The sequence below is a fragment of the Nicotiana sylvestris genome, chromosome 5, assembly GCF_000393655.2.
Source record: "Nicotiana sylvestris chromosome 5, ASM39365v2, whole genome shotgun sequence".
NCBI lineage: Eukaryota > Viridiplantae > Streptophyta > Magnoliopsida > Solanales > Solanaceae > Nicotiana > Nicotiana sylvestris.
This window is the reverse complement of record NC_091061.1, coordinates 166,728,344-166,750,643: the sequence shown is the minus strand read 5'-3', so window position 1 is coordinate 166,750,643 and position 22,300 is coordinate 166,728,344. Positions and strand designations below refer to the sequence as shown.

Below are 22,300 nucleotides of genomic sequence, written 5' to 3'. Positions count from 1 at the left end.
CGAAAATAAAATTAATATATATTTTATATATATATACATTCTATATGTTATATATAAAAATTATATAAATTTAATATACTTTTTCGGCTATCGAATATAAATAGTTTATGGCGATGACTAAAAGCGATAGTACTCCATAAAGTTTGGGAAAGTTGGAATCCGTTTTGTTAATTATATACATCAAATTGTAAATTTCAAGTTGTTATTATTATATAGAACTACCTATAATCAGGGTCGGATCTAACTTGAAAGATGGCGCTTCAAATGAATCCCCTTTTTTTAACAAATTTTATTTTGGAAGCAAATATTAATTTTTTTTAGTTATATATAAATTGTTGAATTCTTTAACATAAGGGAAAGTTCCAGTAAAACAGTAAAGAAGTTTAAGAAATCGCTTTAGGTCAAAAGCTCAAAATGTGTAATATTTTATATGTTTTTATTGCTCTGCCACTGCCTGCAATTATTTTTTAATTGACGAAATATAAATAATTCCTCAATTTAGACTGGAACCTAAGATTTCATATCAATTGAGACTATAATAAAACATCAACTATCATAGGACTAATTGACTAAAAGGATTCCCTCTACTCGGACTTGAATAAAGACCTTTTATCAGGCTACTACACACGACCTTATGGCATACTCTACAACAACAACCACACCAAGTATAATCCCACGAGTGAGATCTGAGGAGGGTAGGATGTATGCAGTCTTACCTCTATCCCGAAAAGGCAGAGACTGTTTTTGATAGACCATCGGCTAAAGAAGGTGAAAGAAGCCCTGATAGCAAGTAATAGCAAGACAAATAATTAGAAAACTAAATCGAAGATAGCAAACAGAAAATATGAAAGGGGTACCGATAACAAGTAATAGCAAGATAATATATTTAGAAAACTAAATCCAAGGCAGCAAACGAGAATATGAACGAAGTACTGCTAGCAAACTATGGAATTAACGATGTCAAGTAATAATGGAACAAGACATGCGAATATGGCAAACTAAGGAGAAAAAAAGGTATCGTGCTAGCACTAATACTATCCAATTAGAGAAGACAAAGGAAAACACACGATTACCTACTAACCTTCTACCCTAATCTTCAACCTCCACACCCTTCTATCTAGGGTCATGTCCTCGTCAGCTCAAGCTGCGCCATGTCCCGCCTGATCACCTCTCCCCAAGACTTCTTTGGCCTACCTCTATCCCTTCTTTCACCTCCCAAGGTCAACCTCTCACATCTCCTGACTGGGGCATCTGTGCTTCTCCTCTTAACATGCCTGAACCATCTCAACCTTGTCTCCACAGGGGCCACTCCCATCTTGTCCCGAATAACTTCATTCCTAATTCTATCCAACCTAGTATGCCCATATATTCATGGGCGTACGCAGAAGTTTTTGTAAGCAGTGTCGAAATTTATAAAAGAACTGGAATATAACTTTGATTATCATACTTTTAGACAAGAAATAGCCTTAGTCTATTGATTTTGTTGAGTTTTAAGTTACAAAAGGTCCTGAGTTCAATTTTACTTCATCACAATTTTTAACTACAAAGGCTCTCTCAAATATTTGCAAAAGAAAAATGTCCTAGTTAAGGTTTGAACCTTTGACCTCTTAGAGAGAAAATCAAGCACATTATCAACACACCAAGATACAATTTATGTCATGTGGTGTCATTGTTTCCTACTTATCCGTTTTCGTACAATATTAATACATATCTTTAGTAAAATTTTCGACGAAGCGGTGTCATGTGACACCGCTTTGGCAAGCATAAATCCGCACCTGCACACATCCATCTCAACATATTTATTTCTGCTACTTTCATCTGCTGGCATGGGAGTTTTTGACTAGCCAACACTCTGCCCCATATAACATAGTCGGTCTAACCACTACCTTGTAGAACTTACCCTTAAGTCTCAACGGCACATTCTTATCACACAAGACACTGAAAGCGAGCCTCCACTTCATCCACCCTTCTCCGATACAGTGTGTGACATCCTCATCTATCTCCCCATCCTTCTGAATTATAGATCACAAATACTTGAAACTCTCTCTCTTGGGAATGACTTGCATATCGAGTCTCACATCCCCGTCCGCTTCCTGGGTAACACCGCTGAACTTGCGCTCCCTGTATTCTGTCTTGGTCCTGCTCAACTTGAAACCCTTGGACTCTAGAGTATGTCTCCATCCCTCCAACCTCTTATTAATACCACCTCGCGTCTCATCAATTAGGACTATGTCATCCACAAATAACAAGCACCAATGAACCTCCCCTTGAATGTGACGTGTCAAAGAATCCATCGATAGGGAAAACAAAAACGGGCTAAGTGTTGATCCCTGATGCAACCCCATCTCAACCAAAAAGTAGTCAGAGTCTCCTCCTGCTGTCCTAACCCGTGTCTTAGCTCGATCATACATGTCCTGCATCACTCTAATATATGTTACATGCACTCCTCTAGACTCCAAACATCTCCATAGAACCTCTATCGGGACTTTGTCATAGACTTTCTCCACGTCAATGAACACCATATGCAAATCCTTCTTCACCGCCCTATACTGCTCCACCAATCTCCTCACAATGTGAAGGGCCTCAGTAGTCGACCGTCCTGACATGAAACCAAACTGATTCTCGGAAATGGACACACACCTCCCCAACCTCCATTCAATCACCCTCTCTCACACTTTCATTATATGGCTTAACAACTTGATATCCCTATAATTGTTGCAATTTTGGGCATCTCCCTTGTTCTTGTACAACGGGATCATCATACTCCGCCTCCACTCTTCGGACATCTTCTTCGTCCTAAAAATGACATTAAACAACCTAGCAAGCCATTCCAAACCCTACTCCCACGCTCTTCGAGAATTCCACCAGGATCTCGTCCGGCCCAGTCGCTCTACCCCTACTCATCCTGCACATAGCCCCTGCAACCTCCCCCGCTCGTATGTGTCTACAATACCCAAAATCTCGCTGCCGCTCCGAGTAATCCAACTCCCCTAGCACAATGTCCTTATCTCCCTCTTCATTCAAGAGTTTATGGAAGTAAGACTGTCATCTCTGCCTAATCTGTACCCCCTCTGTTAAAATTCTTCCCTCCTCATCTTTTATGCATTTCATTTAGTCCAGATACCGGGCCTTCCATTCCCTCACCTTGGCTAGCCTGTACAACTTTTTGTCCCCCCTTTATCCCCAATTTCTTTTTATAAACGACTAAACGCCATGGTCTTAGCCGCAGTAACTGCCAACTTCACCTCCTTCCTAGCCTTCTTATACCCCTCCATGTTCGCACTCTTCTGCCCCTCATCTATACTTTCTACTAGCTTCAAATATGTCGCTTTCTTGGCTTCCACTTTCCCTTGAACCTCTTCATTCCACCACCAGTCCCCTTTATGGCCACCAGAAAACTCCTTTGTGACCCCTAACACCTCTCTCGCCGCTTCTCTAATATAATTTGTTGTCATAGACCACATATAACTCGCGTCTCCGCTACTCCTCCAGGCCCCCATAGCCAACAACTTCTCCCCCAATTCCTGCGCCTTGTCCTTAGTCAATGCACCCCACCTGACCCTAGGTATACCAGACATAGCCCTCTTCTTCCTCGTTCACCTGATCTCTAACTAGATAATATATATGGAGCATGTTTATAATATAAAAAAAAATTCAAAATACTTATCCGTACTTGATGATTAACCACGTTATAGTGGTGGTTGACGTTGCTAGCTATGGTGGTTATGCAGTATTAGCTAATTTTGATGGCGAGTGGTGATGATAGTGGAATGAAAAAATATCACTTTCACATAAATCTTCATGAATAACGTATTGATTGTTTTAAGACTATATAGAATTTAAATAAATAGACCGAAGCAAAACAAATAAATGGTTGTAAATAAAAATAACTAAATATATTTCAGAGGCTGAAATTTGAAAAATTAGAATTCAAGTTCCCATCCCATCAAGTGAAAACAACCTGCCTTGGTAGCTAGCTAGTAACATGTTTTTTAGAAAATAACTTAGGCCGACAGAGTTGAAAAAAAGATCCTAAAGCTATGACGCTTTTACCTTTTATAGAAAAATTGTTAAAATGAACCACGGAAAACATAAATAATGATTCAAAATTTTGCATTAATTTGCCAACCACCACCACAATTATAAATGTTTGCATTGTCGACTAGGCAAAGCATGTCAAGTTCCAAAACCAAGCAAACATCATGGAATTAAAGATCTTTGCATGCTAAAGTCTTATGATTGATTAAATTACAACTATATGATGTGATTGAATTAGAATTATAAAATACTTAATTAAAAAAGTTTATTCCTGAAAATATATGAGAAAATGACACTGTATAACCGCTCTTAAAATAATAGCCGAAAGACATATAATTTTTGTATATTTTTTTGTATATATATACATTTTGTATGTTACATACAAAAATTATACACTTTTTTTTGCTATCGAATATAAATAATTTCTGATGCGGGCTAAAAGTGATAATACCCCGAAAATATGTATCCCCAAAATCTCTCCCCGTCCTTCCATCTCTTTTTATCCATTATTTCACAGAAAAATAGATAGCAAAATGCCCATGAATTATTTAGCTCAAGTATATAAAGTTTTTTCTGTTTTTCTTTCATGTATAAACAAAATGCTATTTGGATAGGATTTCCTATGTCAATTTTTCTCAAGATTAGTAGTTGAAATGAATGAGGTAGATACAATTTCAAATTGCAAAAATCAGTCAATAATACGTGAGGGAATATAATATATAATTCATCCCACCAATCTCATTATTGAGCTAAAATATAATAGAAGTGGTTATTATGTTAATTATCATAAAGAATTGCATTTCATTTATTTAGCCCTTCCAAATTGTTCTCGATCACATTATATTTAGATTCTGGACATCAAGCAAAATTCAAAAAGCATCAAGTTGCATAAACCCTAAATAATGCTAGGTTAATAGTTGGTTGCTAGATGAGGAAAGCACACCAAAAAAAGGAAAGTATTCTATGGAAAATAAGTTAAGTTGTATAATTAATTTGAAAAGATGCTACCAGCGAAAAAAGATATAAATTTTTTGTGCGCGCGTGTGTGTGAGAAACCATATTTCTATATATAGCATTATGACAATGAATATTGAGCATAATGAACATTACATCATGAAAGAAACATATAATAATAATTAATGAAGCCAGTTTATTTTTTATCAAAAACAATAAAAAGAAAAAGGGAGAAGAACAATTAGGGGAAACAGATAAAAAGATTGTAAATGAAGTTCAAATAATGCGAATGAAATACTACTATATAATTGCTAGATTTCGGGAGCGAGGTAATAGGAAAATGAATCCATTAATTGTGAATGGACTTTAGGCTAGTGGTATATATAATTGCAATTTATTGCATTTTGAAACTTAGGCTAACACGTACAAAGATACTTTCTCCGGTCCACTTTAAGTAATTTTTTAGACTTTTTTTATGATCTAAAATATTTAATTTTTTCATATATCAAGAAGGAATTAATTTCTTTTTTCTAAAGTTACTTTTGGAATAAAGAATCTAGAAATAGTTTGTTATATTTCCAACGAGCAAATTAAAGTTATATGATCAATTTTATTGTTAATTAATATTAAAACTTGAATTCCTTAATATGTGTGAAAAAACACCAAAAAATTACTTAAAATGGACGAGAAGAAGTATCTAAAAACAATATTGAGAAGAAAATAGAATGCAAAGGAAGTACTCTTCGTGGCGTAGTCTAATGATGCTTGCTTCAAAAATAGGTTAAGAAATATTAAATATATTTTATAGGTAAGGGAAATATTGCAACCATAAAAAAGAACTTTTTTATTTGGTCAAAAAGACATCATCGTCATAGATTGAAACAAGAATGTAAGAGGACAACATCAAAGATGAGTCAGCATTTGTGTGATTCTCCACCGCCCTATTTTTTGGTTCTATATATTGGAGTTATTACAATTATAAAGTAGAAAATGATTTCATAACTCACTTTTTCTTTTCTTTTTCTTTTTTAGTTTATCACCTGGTTCAGTATTTCTATTAGGGTCAGATTAAAATCGATTTCGCATAATTAATGGGGTAAAATTAATTTATAATAAATGGTCGAATGGTAGCATGACACATGGAACTGAAACTAGACAAAAGGCAAGCCAAGTAGCAAGTAGTACCGGATATAACAATTGCAAACGACATTGGGTAAATCCCGAAGGGAGCGTAGTTAACGGGAACATATCGAGTATTTCCCATCATATAGCATTCAATGAGATTATTCTCTAACATTAAATGAGCAACTGTTACAGAGAATATTTGCATTCATGACCTGCCGTTACATGTTCTTTGCGCTCGGAGCCATGGTTGTCATCTTCTTCAATTTCAACTGCTAAGTCTCATTTTTTATCTTATTTTGTTTATCATTTTTGGATCAAATCAGTTCGCTTGTTAAAAAACCACGTAACAAATTTAACTGTATTGTTTTACGGGTAAACAGTTTGGCGCCACCGCGGTGCTTAGACAGTTGCGTAATTGCTTTGATCCTTATGTTTATTACTATCGTATTTGATTTTTTTCTTAGCAAGAAATCAGAAATGGCAGCTAATGATGTCAACATTATACACAACGTTGAGGGACGCGAAGATGTGCCTCAACATGAAGACTCAATCAGTGACACTTATAACGAAGGGGACGAAACAACCCCAGTTTGTGAAGGGCATAACTTGGCATGTGCGGGAGCCAACTCCCGATGACACGGAGGAGGAACATGTCGTGGAAACATTGAAAATCTTGAGAGAATAGCAGAAAGCAATCACCTCTCAAGGTAGGATCGAGTAATGATGGAGTTGAAACAAACATTGTTAGGCGCTTCCAATAATGCAAACGGAAGGGGCCTGTTTCCTCCCAGCGTTCCAACATATCAAACGCCTCAAAAAGTTGATAATAACACCCCAAGGGGTGAGGTAGGCTTCGACGGTGCCAGAGGGACTGGTACCGGATTTGGAAATGACCCCTTCAATACCGAGATTGGGATTTATGACAGAAATGAATGAATGAATGGATCAAAATTCAAATGAGTTCCATGCTCGGATGGATCAGATTCCGGGCGCACCACCAATACTAAAAGGCCCAGATTCAAAAGGTAACACACAATTGCTGTTTAAACCGCACGCAGCACCAGAGTTGATTCCGAAGAGGTTCAAGATACTGGACATACCAAAATACGATGGTACTTCAGATTCGCAGTAGCACATCACAAGCTACACCACGACTGTGACAAGGAATGATTTGGCTCAACATGAGATCGAATCGGTCTTACTGAAGAAATTTGGCGAAACCCTCACAAAGGGGGTCCTGACATGGTATTCACTCTTACCTGAGCATTCAATTGACTCTTTGATATGCTTGCAGATTCATTCATTAAGGCCCATGCCGGGGCAAAGAAGGTCAAAGTTAGGAAGGCGGACATATTCAGTGTTGTGCACGGTGAGTCTGAATTGCTACGACAATTCGTTCTCCGGTTCCAGAAAGAGAGGATGTTGCTACCGGATGTACCAGATGAGTGGGCAGCAGAGGAGTTCATAAAGGGTTTGAATCCACGGAGCTCCGACACCTCCCGAAAGTTGAAAGAAAGCCTATTTGAATTCCAAGCAACCACATGGGCAGATTTCCATAACCGTTACGAGTTAGAATAAGAATAGAAGATGATTAGCTCGGGTTCCCGACATCAAGCAAGGTACGGGATCGAGACAAGAACCAAGAAAAGTTTAAAAGGGACTTCGATGCGAATAAGAGATATTTTAAAGGTAGTTTCCTGCCATTTGAGAGAACCAAGGGACGTAGAAGCAAAGGGTTTCGGTCCTCGAATAGGTTTGCTCTAGATAGAAGGACCGTCTGTGGCCGAAACAGTAGGTCATTACAAGAAAAAGAGGTACCAAGGGCCCGAGACTCCACATATCCCAGATTATCAGATTACAACTTCAACATCAGCTTAGTGGAGTTGGTATCGGTGGTGTGTGATATCAAAGAATCACGATTCCCAAAGCCAATCAGATCTGATCCCAGCCAGAGGGATCCCAGCTTGTAGTGTGAATATCATGGTACTCAAGGCCATAGAATTGGGGACTGCCGACATTTACGTAGAGAGGTGGCTACATTGTTGAAGAATGGCCATCTCAGGGAGTTTTTAAGTGATTGAGACAAGAACAACTACGACCGAAGTGGGGACAATACAGAGCCTTTGAAGACGGCAGGAGGCTCCCCTCGGTTGATTATCAACATGATTTTCGGAAGGAATGAAATCAAAGGTCTAAAATTCTCGGCCAAGAAAACAAAGATATTGGCGACTCACAACAAGTGACTCCGGAATTCACGGAAGATGATATCACCTTCACAGAGGAAGATGTTGACGTACTTCTGTTTCCACATAATGATGCTCTGGTAATCTTCTCTTAATATTTTAAATTTCTAATTAAGCGTGTTTTAGTTGACCCAGGAAGCTTAACCAACATCATCTAATGGAGAGTGCTGGAGCAAGCAAAGCTGACCAGAAGCATCATTCCAGTGACAAAAACTCTTAGCTTGATTCAACTTGACAAGTGTGGCAACCCGAGGAGAGATCTTGCTGCCACGAAAGCCAAAGGGGCTAACTAAGACCACCTTATTCGAAGTGGTAGGTGGCGACATGGGCTATACTGTAATCCTTGGGAGGCCGTGGATACACGAGATAAAGGTTGTGCCCTCACATATCATCAGTTGTTGAAATTCCCAACCCCGGAAGGAATCAAGTAAATAAGAAGAGATCAACCGGCTGCAATGGAAATGAACGCGCTAACTATTTCCAGCAACGAGTGAAAGGATGCCACCCAATAGCAATCATAGGAACCGATGCCTTCTTTCTTTCTGAACGAAGATGATAAAAGTGAGGAGTCATCAGAATCTTATTAGGTTCAAAGATATTCCAGGTACCAAAAGAGATGGATGCGACCAAGTCGACCATAGAGGAACTTGAGCAAGTGCACTTATTCGAAGATTTCTTGGAGAGGAAGTTCCATATTGGGACAGGAGATATTCTAAAGGTATTTTCATGCCATTTGAGAGAACCAAAGGACATTGAAGCAAAGCGTTTCGGTCCTCGAATAGATTCTCTCTGGATAGAAGAACTGTTTGTGGCCGAAACAACAGGTCATTACAAGAAAAAGAGGTACCAAGGGCCCGAGACTCCACATATCCCAAATTACCAGATTACAACTTCAACATCAGCTTAGTGGAGTTGGTATCAGTGATGCGTGATATCAAAGAATTATGATTCTCGAAGCCAATCAGATCTGATCCTAGCCAGAGGGATCCCAACTTGTGGTGTAAATATTATGGTACTCAAGGCCATAGAATTGGGGACTGCCGGCATCTACGTGGAGAGGTGGCTACATTGTTGAAGAATGGCCATCTTAGGGAGTTTTTAAGTGATTGATCCAAGAACAACTACGACCGAAGCGGGGACAATAAAAAGCCTTTGAAGACGGCTGTGAGTACGTGATTTTTGCTTCTCAAAAATTACTCCAAAAAGAAATAAAAAATAAAACAAATTTCATCTGTGTACAATTGTGAGAATTTGCATGACGTTTGGTAATTATTTTGTCCGCAAATATTTACCCTTGCTGTGATTAATTAAAAAATACGAAAATACATGTTACACGCACGTTCAAGATTTCAGTGTACGTCTTGGAATTAATTGAGTCACGTTTTATGGAAAGAAAGAAAGTTACAAAATATACGGTTTTGTTGCGTTTTGTTAGTCATGTGTGCCGTTATGTAATTTTGTGCTAAATTAATTAAATGTTTAACCTTGTGTGACAATTGTTGTTAAAGTTTAACAATGTTACGATAATTTTGGTTTTACAAATTATTTTAGAATTTTTTGTTGATTATTAATTAAAAGAAGAAAAGAAAAAGAGTTGGAAAAACAAAAAAACTCGGATTGGGCCCAAAAAAATCAGGCCCAAAGCCAATACATAGACCCAGTCCAAATGCCTTTGTGCCCGGACACTGGGACGACATCGTTTTGCCCCTTTTAATCGGAGACGTTGGTTTAAATCAATCCAACGGCCAAGATCTCATCTCCCTTACCCATGCCTTGAACCCGACCCGTTGCCTGGATTCGAACCAACCCCCCCACTTAACCAAACGACACCGTATGGATGAGCCCCCTAATCCTGGCCATCGATCCTGATTGATCCAGCGGCCAGGATTAAACCACCCACCCCATATATAAACTCAAACCCTTACCCCACGCCCCCATCCGAACACCCCCCCTTCATCGTCCCAAAACCCAAACCCAAACTCAGACCTCCCAAACCCTAGCCGCCCTAAGCTTTCTTCGCCTGAAACCCGGCGGCATCTACGCCGCCGGTCACCCCTCTAACACCATAGCACCTCATTCACTCCATGAACCCAAATCTGTTATCCCCTTTCCTCGAATCATCTCCCTTCATCTCGAATCTTGATTTGAAGATTCAAGCAAAACCCCGATCTACACCAACCCACCCCAGATTCACACCAGCCATTACCCTAGCCCTGCTCGTGACCAAACCAAGCTTGGTTTGGTCCGAATCTACCCACAAATCCCCAAACCCCAAATCTGACTGTTCGAACCCTAGAACACAAGAATTTTTGGAGTCTGACCAGATTAAACGGACGGTTGGGGTCTAATAGACTTTAATCGAAGTGTTCTCGGTTGAGAACACCTTGATTAAGGTCTATTCGACCTCAAATGAGCAAATCCAGTTCGGGCTTGGGTCGTCTGTGTTTGAGTTTCCAGAGTGAATTCCTTTTCTCTCTTCTGTTTTGTTTAAATGTTGTTTAGGTTTGTCAGCATGTTTGTTTGGTTTATTTGGTATTTCTAATATTTTCTCCAATTTGTTCTCCATCTTCATAAGACATTTTATTCGGTCGATTGTTATTTTGTTTATAGTTGAATACGTATAGTGATATACATATTTCAATTTGATTAATATCGTCGAATCGATAATGCCTGTAGTTTCCCTGTGTCGTGCAAAATTGTCAAAGACAGTTGATGCCCTATTCGTGTTGTTTGTTTGGTCGATTGTTTGTTCTATGTTATAATTAGTGTAGTCGATTAGATAAACGTCGTCGATTAGTTTATAAAACTGAATGTTCAAATATTCTGATTCATATAGCTTCGTATGACTGATCGAATCATTGACGTTAGCTGTTTGTCTAACATTATCTGGGAATGGATTGTAGCTACACTATAATAGCTAGAACTCAGTTTGGGGCAGCTTGAATTCGAACTTGCAGAAGTTCAAAATGTCCTACTGCTGCAGTGGGGTAATACAGTAACAATTAGGAGCTAACAGGGGTAGTTTGGGGTGTGAAAAGAGCAGAAATGAGTAGTTTAAGATGGGCTGACAATAGGGTACTAAAATAACTTTAAACTAATACAATAGTGGGGAACCAAACTTGGTAGCCTGCGGGTAATTAAAAGTTATAGGCTGCCCATGCCTTTGGGCAGAAAGCACATGCTAAGGGGCTGTCAGGAGGATGGACATTGGGCATTTTTTTAGTTTTAAGGAGTTATGGGCAGAATGTGAGGGCTGGGGTAAATAAGGCAGTAGGGCTGGCATGTATTTAGCCTATAAATAGGTTCATTTGAGGGAAGAAAGGGGGTTAGACATCAAAGGATAAAAAGAAAAAGGTTACACATCAGAGTTGAAGGGGGGGAATCAGAAATTAAGGGCTGAACAATTTTAAGTGTTGAGAGTTAAAAGAGTCCTGGAGTTCTGAACATAACAAGCAGAAATCACTGTGTTTCTGCACCTGCTTTCTTTCTCTATTTGGTCTGGTTTGGCTGGGCACACTGCTGGGTTTCAGTTTAGATCTCCTGGTTTCTTACTTGCTAAAAACTGTTTCAGTTGAGTGTCTTGGTTCTCTGTTTGGATTGAAAGTCCACTGGTTGTTGCTGTTGGGTTTTCTAAAATTTCAGCTGGGTTTTCACTTAAGTTGCTGCTGAGTTTTGGTCTATTATTGGGCTATCCCCGTTGTTGCTGTTGTTGCGTTGTTGCATACTGCCCCGCTGATCATTCCTCTTTTTCTTTTGCTTTCCTATACCAGGTACACGACTGATACACTATCAATGTAAGCTGAAATTTGAAGCTTGAATACAAAGAAAATTGGAAGAGTTGAAGTTATTCTGAATCAGCTTAGAAATGTACTGAAAAATAGTTTGTCAGAATGATAATTTACTTTCCCTAATAGAACTATGTAGTTAGCTGTGATATAATTGAACTTTTATGCATGTCATTTAGTTGGAAAACCCTGTGTGTTGCTTATAATTGAAAGTGATTAATGTTGTAGCAGCCGTGTTCTATTAGTGCCTTATTGTTTTGTCAAGAAGCATGTTAGGTACCCAATAGTTCCTGCTTTAAACAAATGGCCTGTTTTAAGTTGGTAGGAATATGACTTGATTAAGGCAAATAGTACGTTTCATTTCAGTTCCCCCCATTGTTTATAAATGTCAAACATATATCAAACACATTGAATAGGCCCAATTATAATAAGGGTGGCCCAGGCCGAGTTTAATTTTATGCACATTAGGTCTGGGCCCGTAATATCTAAACAACTGCCCAAACACACGTTCATGTTCGGATTTCACAAATCATATTAGAAACCCGGCTATAACTAACTTGTGAGCATGTAAATAAAGTTGAACCGCTCTTTTTCTTTCATTGTTAAAAATAAACCCAATAGAAAACCTTAGCCACTTCTAGGATTGCCCTTTTAATAATAAGAATGAGATGAGCCTCGACAAATAGAAATGCAAAAATTGCGGGGCCCTCAGTAAATATTTGTTTTAAAATTGCTTAGATTCCGGGACGGGCTGTTTAGCAAGTTTCACGGCCCTACCCAAAATAATGATACGTTAGTCGCTTTAAGCGCGTATTTAATAAATTACATTCTTAAACTCGGGTGCACATTTATGTGACCCAAATCCAAATCTCAGCGGAGTCGAAATGCGTATTTAATCACGGGTACATTGACTGTAACGTGACTCGAGATGTATTTTCACAACGTTGCAAATTCGCCCAATAATAATAATAATAATAAATAATAACGAACGAGACGAGCCTCGATAAACGAGAATACCCAAAGTGCGGGGCCCTCAACGGATAGTTGTTTCGGGTACTTAGATTCCGAGACGAGCCGTTTAGCAAATTTCACGGCCCTACCCAAAAATAATGACACGTCAGTCGCTTTAGCGCGTATTTAATAATGTTATCTTCTTAAACTAGGGTGCACATTTATGTGACCCAAATCTCAATCTCAACAGAGTTGAAATATGCCAACAACCACGGGTGCATTGAATGTGACGTGGTTCGAGATGTGTTTCCACGATGTTGCAATTCTTGATAAAAAATAACAGTAAATGTTAAAAGCGGTTAAAAGTTAAAATTCGCACATAGGTTCAACATGTATAAAATCAGATAATTAAGCCGAATATGGCAGTTGAGCGACTGTGCTAGAACCACGGAACTCGGGAATGCCTAACACCTTCTCCCGGGTTAACAGAATTCCTTATCCGGATTTCTGGTTCGCAGACTGTAATACAGAGTCATTCTTTTCCTCGATTCGGGATTAAATTGGTGACTTGGGACACCCTAAATCTCCCAAGTGGCGACTCTGAAATAAACAAATAAATCCCGTTTCGATTATCCTTTAATTGGAAAAACTCTTTCGCCTCTCGCGGGGGGTGGAAAAAGCAGGTGTGACAACGGCAGAAGGCTCCCCTCGTTTGATTATCAATATGATTTTCAGAAGGAATGAAATCAAAGGTATAACCTTCTCGGCCAAGAAAACAAAGATATTGGCGACTCACAACAAGTGACTCCGGAATTCGCGGAAGATGATATCACCTTCACAGAGGAAGATGTTGACGTACTTCTGCTTTCACATAATGATGCTCTGGTAATCTTTCTTAATATTTTAAATTTCTAATTAAGCGTGTTTTAGTTGACCCAGGAAGCTTAACCAACATCATCTAATGGAGAGTGCTGGAGCAAGCAAAGCTGACCAAAAGCATCATTACAGTGACAAAACTCTTAGCTTGATTCAACTTGACAAGTGTGGCAACCCGAGGGGAGATCCTGCTGCCCACGAAAGCCAAAGGGGCTAACTAATACCACCTTATTCGAAGTGGTAGATGGCGACATGGGCTATACTATAATCCTTGGGAGGCCGTGGATACACGAGATGAAGGTTGTGCCCTCACATATCATCAGTTGTTGAAATTCCCAACCCCGAAAGGAATCAAGCAAATAAGAAGAGATCAACCGGCTGCAATGGAAATGAATGCGCTAACTGTTTCCAGCAACGAGTGAAAGGATGCCACCCAATATCAATCACAAGAACTGATGCCTTCTTTCTTTCTGAACGAAGATGATAAAAGCGAGGAGTCATCAGAATCTTATCAGGTTCAAAGATATTTCAGGTACCAAAAAAGATGGATGCGGCCAAGTCGACCGTAGAGGAACTTGAGCAAGTGCACTTATTCGAAGAGTTCTTGGAGAGGAAGTTCCATATGGGGACAGGACTAAACCCCGACCTTAGGTTAGGATTTATAAATTTTCTTAAAGCTAATGTGTGAGCACGTGATTTTTGCCCTATATATGAATAATTCCCAAAAATTCCAACAAAATAATTTTTCTTTATTTTTACAATTTTTGTGCATTTTGGTGTCATTTCCTTGATAATTGTCGTATTTTATTTGCGCATGTTAATTTATATAAAATACAAAAATATGCATTTTGCGTTTAGGTTTTAGTTTTATATTTTAGTATCAATTAAGGGTTAATTTGTTTAGAAAAAAACATGAAAAGTCACAAAATTAGTTTGCTTTTGCATTTTAATGATTTTTATTGTGAATTTATCATGAAATAGTTTTTAAACAATTTTAGGAATTAATTAGTCTTTGTTTTGAAATAATTAGGATTTCATGTTAGTTTTACATCTTTATAAAATTAGAAAAAATTATAAAAAATTTAAAAATGAGAAAAAGGAAATAAAAGAGAAAAGAAAATAAGAGTAGAATAGGTGGTCTTAAAAAGACCCAAAATCTGGGCCAATTCCGTTCTTAAACCCCCCCCAGCCCTAAACGGATCCCAACCCAAAATCAATACCCATTCCAACCCCAGCCCAAATCACCCTTCCTTGCCCATGACCCGACCCGTCCATATACCCACGGAAATACAATCAGTCAGTCAAACCCACAGACCCCTAATCCCAAAACCCACCCCTCCGTGACTGTTCTTCTTCTTTGAAGAACACGCGAGCCAGGCCTCAAATCCGTCCCAATAAATCGTCAAAATTCACGCGAGTGAGCATCAAGGCCTAACCCACGCGTCCCTCTACCTATCCTCTTGCTGTTGCTAACGGATTTTCTGATGCCAAGATTCGTTTCTGTTCACTCGCTCGATTTTGAGAGGATGCACGCGATTGGAAGGTCCTAGAGACGATTCGTTGGAAGAATATGAGGCATTGGATTGATTTCGTTCAATCCGAGCCCCACATTCATCAGGGATTCGTTTCATAAAAGGACTTAATCCGATTTTTGAAGAGGGAGAATTTTTTTTTGAGCAAAAACTGAGGGTTAAAAAATAATGGTCTTTCTTCTTCTTCTGGATTGAATTTGAGGAAAATGAACTGAGGTCTACTAACTGTTCATGAGCTTCGATTTCGTCAACTCTGTTTCTATGATTGCTCTGCTGCTTCGCCATTGAACCTCGACGGGATTTGGAATCAAAAGGGTGTATTGTCGAGTATATAGTTATTAAAAGGAGGTTAAAATTTCAGCTGTTGTCACTCCCAATTCCAAGGCCGGATTCGTTTGTATTGGAATCCAAACGAAATTAATCAAAGCTTCGCGCAATTAGGTTCAATATCTTTCTCTTTTCTTATGTCAGTTTGGATATTGATTGAAAATACGATAAGAGCCATGGAAATCCATTTATAGAAGTAATTTTTGACTAATTCCATTAGAGGTTGAATTTGAGGTTAGCTTTCAGTTTCAGTTCGCGTTTGGAAATGCTATTTGACATGTCGTTTGTTGTTCGAATCTTACACTCATTGTTCTGTTCTGCTCTACCTCATGTATACTCATATGGTTCCTTGCTTGGTTATCTGACTCTCTAGTACGAATGTTTCCGGTTATCTGTTCAGGGTCGTATGCCTGCTCATCGATACCTAAATCGTTCTGTTCTTTTCTTCTAAACGAGCATAGCATGTTGTGTTTGTATTTTGCCGTTATCAAAGTTTAAATCACATGATCCTAGGGAGGTTGAAATGGCTGCTATGTTAAGATCACGCTTAGTGTTTCACCTCTGCTCCAATATGTTTGTTAGGAGTCTGATTAGTGTCTTCGTTTATGAGATTTGAGACCATTCGTGAGTCTATCAGTTGGTTAACCAAATCTGTTCTTGAAAGTGAGACCTGTTTGGTTTTTGATAATTCACGGCTGGAATTTAACTTGTTGCATGACCGTTAAATGAATGGCAAGTCGATAATCTGCTCATTTGTGCTTTTCATGACTATGCTGGTTTGGTTCCGTCAAGTTCGAGTTTGAAATAGCTTTTCCTGTGTTGCTTCTCTGATCTGCTTGGAATAGCTTTCTCAACACGTTTGTTGCTGAAATCTGACCATCTCTATGGTGAGGCAGTAGCGAATTTGAAGGTTTTAAGTGTCCTCCCTATTTTGTTACTGCTGTAATAATCTTGCTCTTTCGAGCTGCTGAAGAAGGCAATTTCAGCAGTAGATTGAGCTGATGACGCGCAGTATTTTGGTTATTTGTTTGAACTGTGAGTCTGCTGAAAATCTGCTTTGTTTTGCACTAATTGAGCAGCAAGTTTGTGCAGTTTGAGTGCAAATTCTGCATTGTTAGCCTTGTTAAGGAATCTGTCTTGGCTTTTGGTTTATCTGCATTTCAGGATCCATTTTTGTTCTTGTAGTAGCAGGATTGCATACTCTTTTCTCTAAGTTATCTGATCCTCTGGTCTGACTATTGAGTTGTAAACCTCCAGCTTGATTTATCAACATAGGGGTTCATTTCTAACCTTTGTTTTGAGTTGATATTGGTTACTATCCTGTCCGAGCTTAAATGTTATGTATGTTGCATATATCTACCCTCAGTCCTTTATTGTGCCACATAACTTGTCAATTGAGATGATCTTGGATCAGATAATACTGAATCTCACATTTGAAGAGCAGCTAGCTGTGTACTCTAAACTTGGGCAGCCTTCTCATAGGCGCTGATGCTATTAGTATAATCCCATGAACTCGAAGCTGAAAACGTGCAAATTAATTAGGACTTTTAGACTTCGGGATGGGCCGTTTAGCAAATTTCGCGGCTTTCCTTAAAGATAACAACGCGTTAGACCCTTTAGGAGCGTTTTTAATAAAATTACTTTCTTAAACTCGGGTGCGCATTGATGCGACCCAAGTCCAAATCTCAATGGAGTTGGAATGTGTCAATAACCACAGGTGCATTGATGTGACGTGGTTCGAGACACATTTTCACGATGTTGCAACTCTCGTTAAAAATAATGATAAAAGCGGTTTATAAATAAAAAGCACATAGGCTAGCATGTATCAAAATCAGATAAAATTAAATACAACAGTTAAGCGACCGTGCTAGAACCACGGAACTCGGGATGCCTAACACCTTCTCCCGGGTTAACAGAACTCCTTACTCGGATTTCTGGTTCGCGGACTGTTAACAGAGTCATATGTTTCCTCGGTTCGGGATACAACCGGTGACTTGGGACACCATTAATCTCTCAAGTGGCGACTCTGAAATTTTAATAACCAAATCCCGTTCCGATTGTCCTTTAATTGAAAAAACTCCTTTACGCCCTTGCGGGGTGTAGGTGAAAAAGGAGGTGTGACAGCTCTGGCGACTCTGGTGGGGATCGAACCCAGAATCTCTGGTTCAGGATTCAGAATTCGAGCTTAGATAAATTGTTGTATTTAATTGTATCTGATTTTCCTACATGTTTTATGCTGAAGGTGCTAAATGTTACCGCTTTGATATTATCTGAACTGTATATAAACTGTGCCGACACCCTTCTCTCTTCACCTCCGGGGATGTGCTTACTGGTTGAGACTCTCTATTCTGTTAGTGTCATACCTTGAAATAAGAAAGAGGCCGGACAAGTTACGAAGCCGGATGACCTTTTGGTTCCCGGTAAGTTGCCCCCTCCTCGACTCGAGTTGTCCGCTCGGGTACACAGTCTAGAACACTGACCCAGGTTTTGAACATAGAATAACGTGACTTCATGCCGGATCCCTAGTAGGAACGCTTATTTGCATCACGTTGCATTTGACTTAGGGGACTCAACACAGGGGTTGGGTCCGTCTAGGACTAGCAACCTGAAATGAAAAGACCATCCTGATGCATCCTACTTGCTCTGTACATATATTTGTTTCGAACCTGCATGTTGACCGGTTTCTGAATCTCCGGAATGTTGAAAAATCGAAAAAATAGAGAAAAGAGGAAAAAAAAGAAATATCAGTTAGGGAGTTAATTGATTATTTTAGAAATAAAAATCAATGACCAATTACTGGCGAAACTCTGCCGAAATTTTGAGAAAAAAAAAGGAAAATGTTTTATTTTGTTTTACTAAAAAAAAAAGCAAAGAAAAAATAGAAAAAAAAGAGTCTTTTATTTTTGGAAAGTTGGTTGTTGAAAAAGAAAAGTTTTTGTTTTAGTTTAAAAAACATAAGTTGTTTCATTATTTGTTGAAAAAGGAAAGGAAAAAAGAGTCTTTTATTTTTAGTTTGGAAAATAGGTTGTCTTATTGTCTGTGGAAAATGAAAAAAGAAAAAGAGTCTGTTATTTTTAGCTTGGAAAAATAGGCTGTTTTATTTGTTGAAAAGAAAAAGGAAAAAAGAGAGTCCTGTTTCTAAAAAATAGTTTTTATTCGCTTATGAAATGCCAAAAATAAAAATGGAAAGGAGTCATGTTTTAAAATAGTTCGGTTAATTTGCCCGAACTACGCATGGTTTGATTCTCACAGGGCGTGAGATACGTAGGCAACCCTCATCGGGTCCAACCTCCCCTTTGCAAAAATAACCAAAAAATATCAAAATTTTAATTTTTGTCACAAATAAACCAGGTGATGTCGTTTTTGTCAAAAATAGCCAAATGTTCCCAAACGGGACGCCGGAAGGCTGACTTTGCATAAACAGCCACCTTTGGTCGTATTTTGATTTTTGACCCTCACAGCCTTAAAATCTTCGCCCCCGAGGCGCAGGAAGGCCGTGTTTGCAATACCGGGTCATTTATTTTAATTTGGAAAAAACAAGAAAAAGAGTCAGTGGTCAAATGAATACCTTTCAGATTTTCGGTCAAAATTGGCATATAGGGGAAGGAATATGTCATTTTAGGGTTTGTATTTCTTTTGATTAGAGTATATGGGTCGTTTGATTTTCGAGTCTGTATTTCATCGTTAAGTTGGTCAGTTTTGTCGTTATTATAAAAATGGAAAATTCCAAGAAAAAAAATATTTTTTATTGTCATTTACCTTTTATTTGCAAGAACTACGCACGGTCTGATTCATGCGGGGTCATGATACGTAGGCAAACCCCATAAGATTCGACCGCAACCAAAAAAAAAATGAAAAGTGAAAATAGAAAAGAAGAATTGAAAAAAATGGGAAAAGATGTTGTGAATAATGAGGACCGACCCAATCCATTCTAACATGTTTTGTTTTGAATTGTGAAGAAAGTTGAGGTGGTCGGTTGTGGTAAGCTGGAAACACAAGATCCAAGGAAAATGATAACTGACATCGAAGCTGTTACGAGTGCTCAAGAGACTCAGGGTCAGAGGGTTCAACAAGGGTCTACTGTGGTTGAGGAAAATAGAACACTGAAACAACAAATGACCAAAATGCGTCAAGCCTGGGCCAACGGCCAAGGACAGCCTTGTCACGAGTCACGATTTGCTATACAACAAGAACATTACCACTCTTCCTAGTACCACTCGTACTCATTTGAGCTTCCTGTAAACATCGAGAATCCTGCCCGAAAGAGAGTACAGGAAGAAATAACTCAAAGAGTGAAAAGATTAGAACAACGGTTGAAAAACACGCAAGCAATGGCAGGTCAAAAGAGTGTTGCCTTCAGAGATCTATGCATGTTCCCCGATGTCCACTTGCCGCCTGGCTTCAAGATCCCCAAATTTGAAAAGTAAAATGAACATGGAGACCCCATAGCCCACCTGAAAAGGTTTTGCAACCAATTGAGAGGTGTGGGAAGAAATGAGGAATTGCTTATAGTTTATTTTGGTGAAAGCATCACGGGAGTAGCATCTGAATGGTTTTTGGATCAAGACACATCTTGATGGTACGTCTGGGATGACATGCCACGGGCCTTTGTCAAACAGTTTCAATACAACATCGACATCACCCCAGACCACATTTCCCTTTCTAACCTAAAAAAGAAACCAACTGAAACTTTCAGGGAATATGCCATCAAATGGAGAGAGCAGGCAGCTAGAGCTAAGCCACCCATGGATGACCATGAGTTAATCACTGTCTTTCTACAGGCTCAAGAGCCAGATTATTTTCAATACATGACATCCGCAGTGGGTAAATCCTTCCCGGAAGCAATCAAAATGGGAGAAATGGTGGAGAACGGTCTTAAGATAGGCAGAATTATAAGTCAAACAGCTCTCAAAGCTGAAACTCAAGCTGTCCAAATTGAATCTGGTAACACGAATGAGAGGGATGAAGAAATCATGGTGATATCAGGGTTGAGAAGAGGTCCTAGGAGAACATCTCGAAGGTATGTGCAGCCTCATCAGGTTTTTCATGACCCCCTTAAGCATTACTATCCACCTCCGAACCCCCCATACTCTGTTGATCCATCCCAGTATGTTGCCCAGCCACCAAATCACCCAAGAAAGCGAGCACGAGTATCACAAAATCTCCACCAGCCTCCGGAAAATTTTCAATTACCTTGTAACCCACATCCAAGCCAGGGGTATAGAAGGGAACAAAAGTTGAAAGATAGTTTTACACCAATAGGAGAGTCCTATGCAAGCTTATTTGAGAAGTTAAAACAACATGACATGATTGCACCCATTCCTCCAAATCAGGTGGACCGACGTGCGAGAAGCTTTGACTCATCTAAAAGGTGTGAATACCACTCCAATGCTCTGGGGCACAATGTGGAAAATTGTGGGGATTTGAAAAGAGAAATAGAAAGGATGATCCAGGAAAATTTGATTCAAGACAGTGGCACCCAGAATATCACGCTGCATCCCTTACATGAGGAGGCACACTTGGTGAGGATGATGCCCGGTGACATGGGGTATGAGAATACTCTTGGGAACTTGTTGACTGAAGTTGAAAATACTGAAGCAGATAGTGGTCATGGCAATATGGATGCGAATCTTAGTGGCTAAGTTGCCGTGCTTGTAATTGGAAAGATGCTACATTCCTAAGTCAGCTGGGGAGGAGCTTTGGTGGTCCATTTGGCTGTCATTTCTGTTGTCCGGATTATTTGTAGGGTTGTAATCCGGATATTGTCTTATGTTCAAACCCTCCTATCCTTTCATTTTTGTCTAGCTTGTTTAGTCGTAGTGGTTTGTCTAGGGTTGTCTAGGTTTGTTTCAGTTCATTCTAGGGTTGCAATCCAGTTTGTTCTGTTTTGTCTTGTTATTCGAACTGTTTCATCGTTTGTCTAATGCAAATTCCGATCTGTTGTTACTCCCAATCATTTTCTTTGTTTAGTTCTTTTCTATCTTTTTGTTTTGCCTTTTGTCAGTTCTAGTGACATGACATGCACGCATAATTCTCAGTCTGATTTTCAAAAGTTGCGAAGCAATGAGACCATTTTGAAAACGATAAGGACACTTGAGGAAATGAGAATAGATTGGGACATTTTGAGATTGTTTGACGCCCGAACCATGCGAAACTGGGGCAAGTAAAACATAAAAATCCCCGTAAAAGCAAGTTGGCCAAATTGACAGGGGGCTGGTTGTGGTAATAAGAGTAAGAGTGTTGTCGAATGGCACATTATATCTGACAGATGTAGAAGAAAAATGTGTGGAAATGGCCGTCAATTCTGATGCGGTCAAGAGATGATGTGTATGGGTTCTTTATTCTGATTGTACTTGTTTGTATTTGGCATATTTTGAAGTTTGAAATGACGAAGGCGTATTGTTTTGCTATCTAAACACTTTACCCTTTTGTCACCCTCTTTGAGCCTTATTGGTTTTCTTTCATACCC

General features: G+C 39.0%; 1 protein-coding gene across 1 annotated transcript; it reads right to left on the bottom strand.

Annotated features, from left to right (window-relative positions):
- Positions 1 to 3,194: 3,194 nt before the first annotated feature.
- Positions 3,195 to 3,578, bottom strand: LOC138869621 (uncharacterized). The gene has a single exon (XM_070147254.1). It carries the CDS (start codon positions 3,576 to 3,578, stop codon positions 3,195 to 3,197), a length of 384 nt encoding a protein of 127 aa, XP_070003355.1.
- Between the last annotated feature and the right edge of the window lie 18,722 nt (positions 3,579 to 22,300).

What these genes read in the sequence shown, in the direction of transcription:
- LOC138869621 (XM_070147254.1), bottom strand. Translation starts at nt 3,578, where the DNA reads ATGTCTGGTATACCTAGGGTCAGGTGGGGTGCATTGACTAAGGACAAG.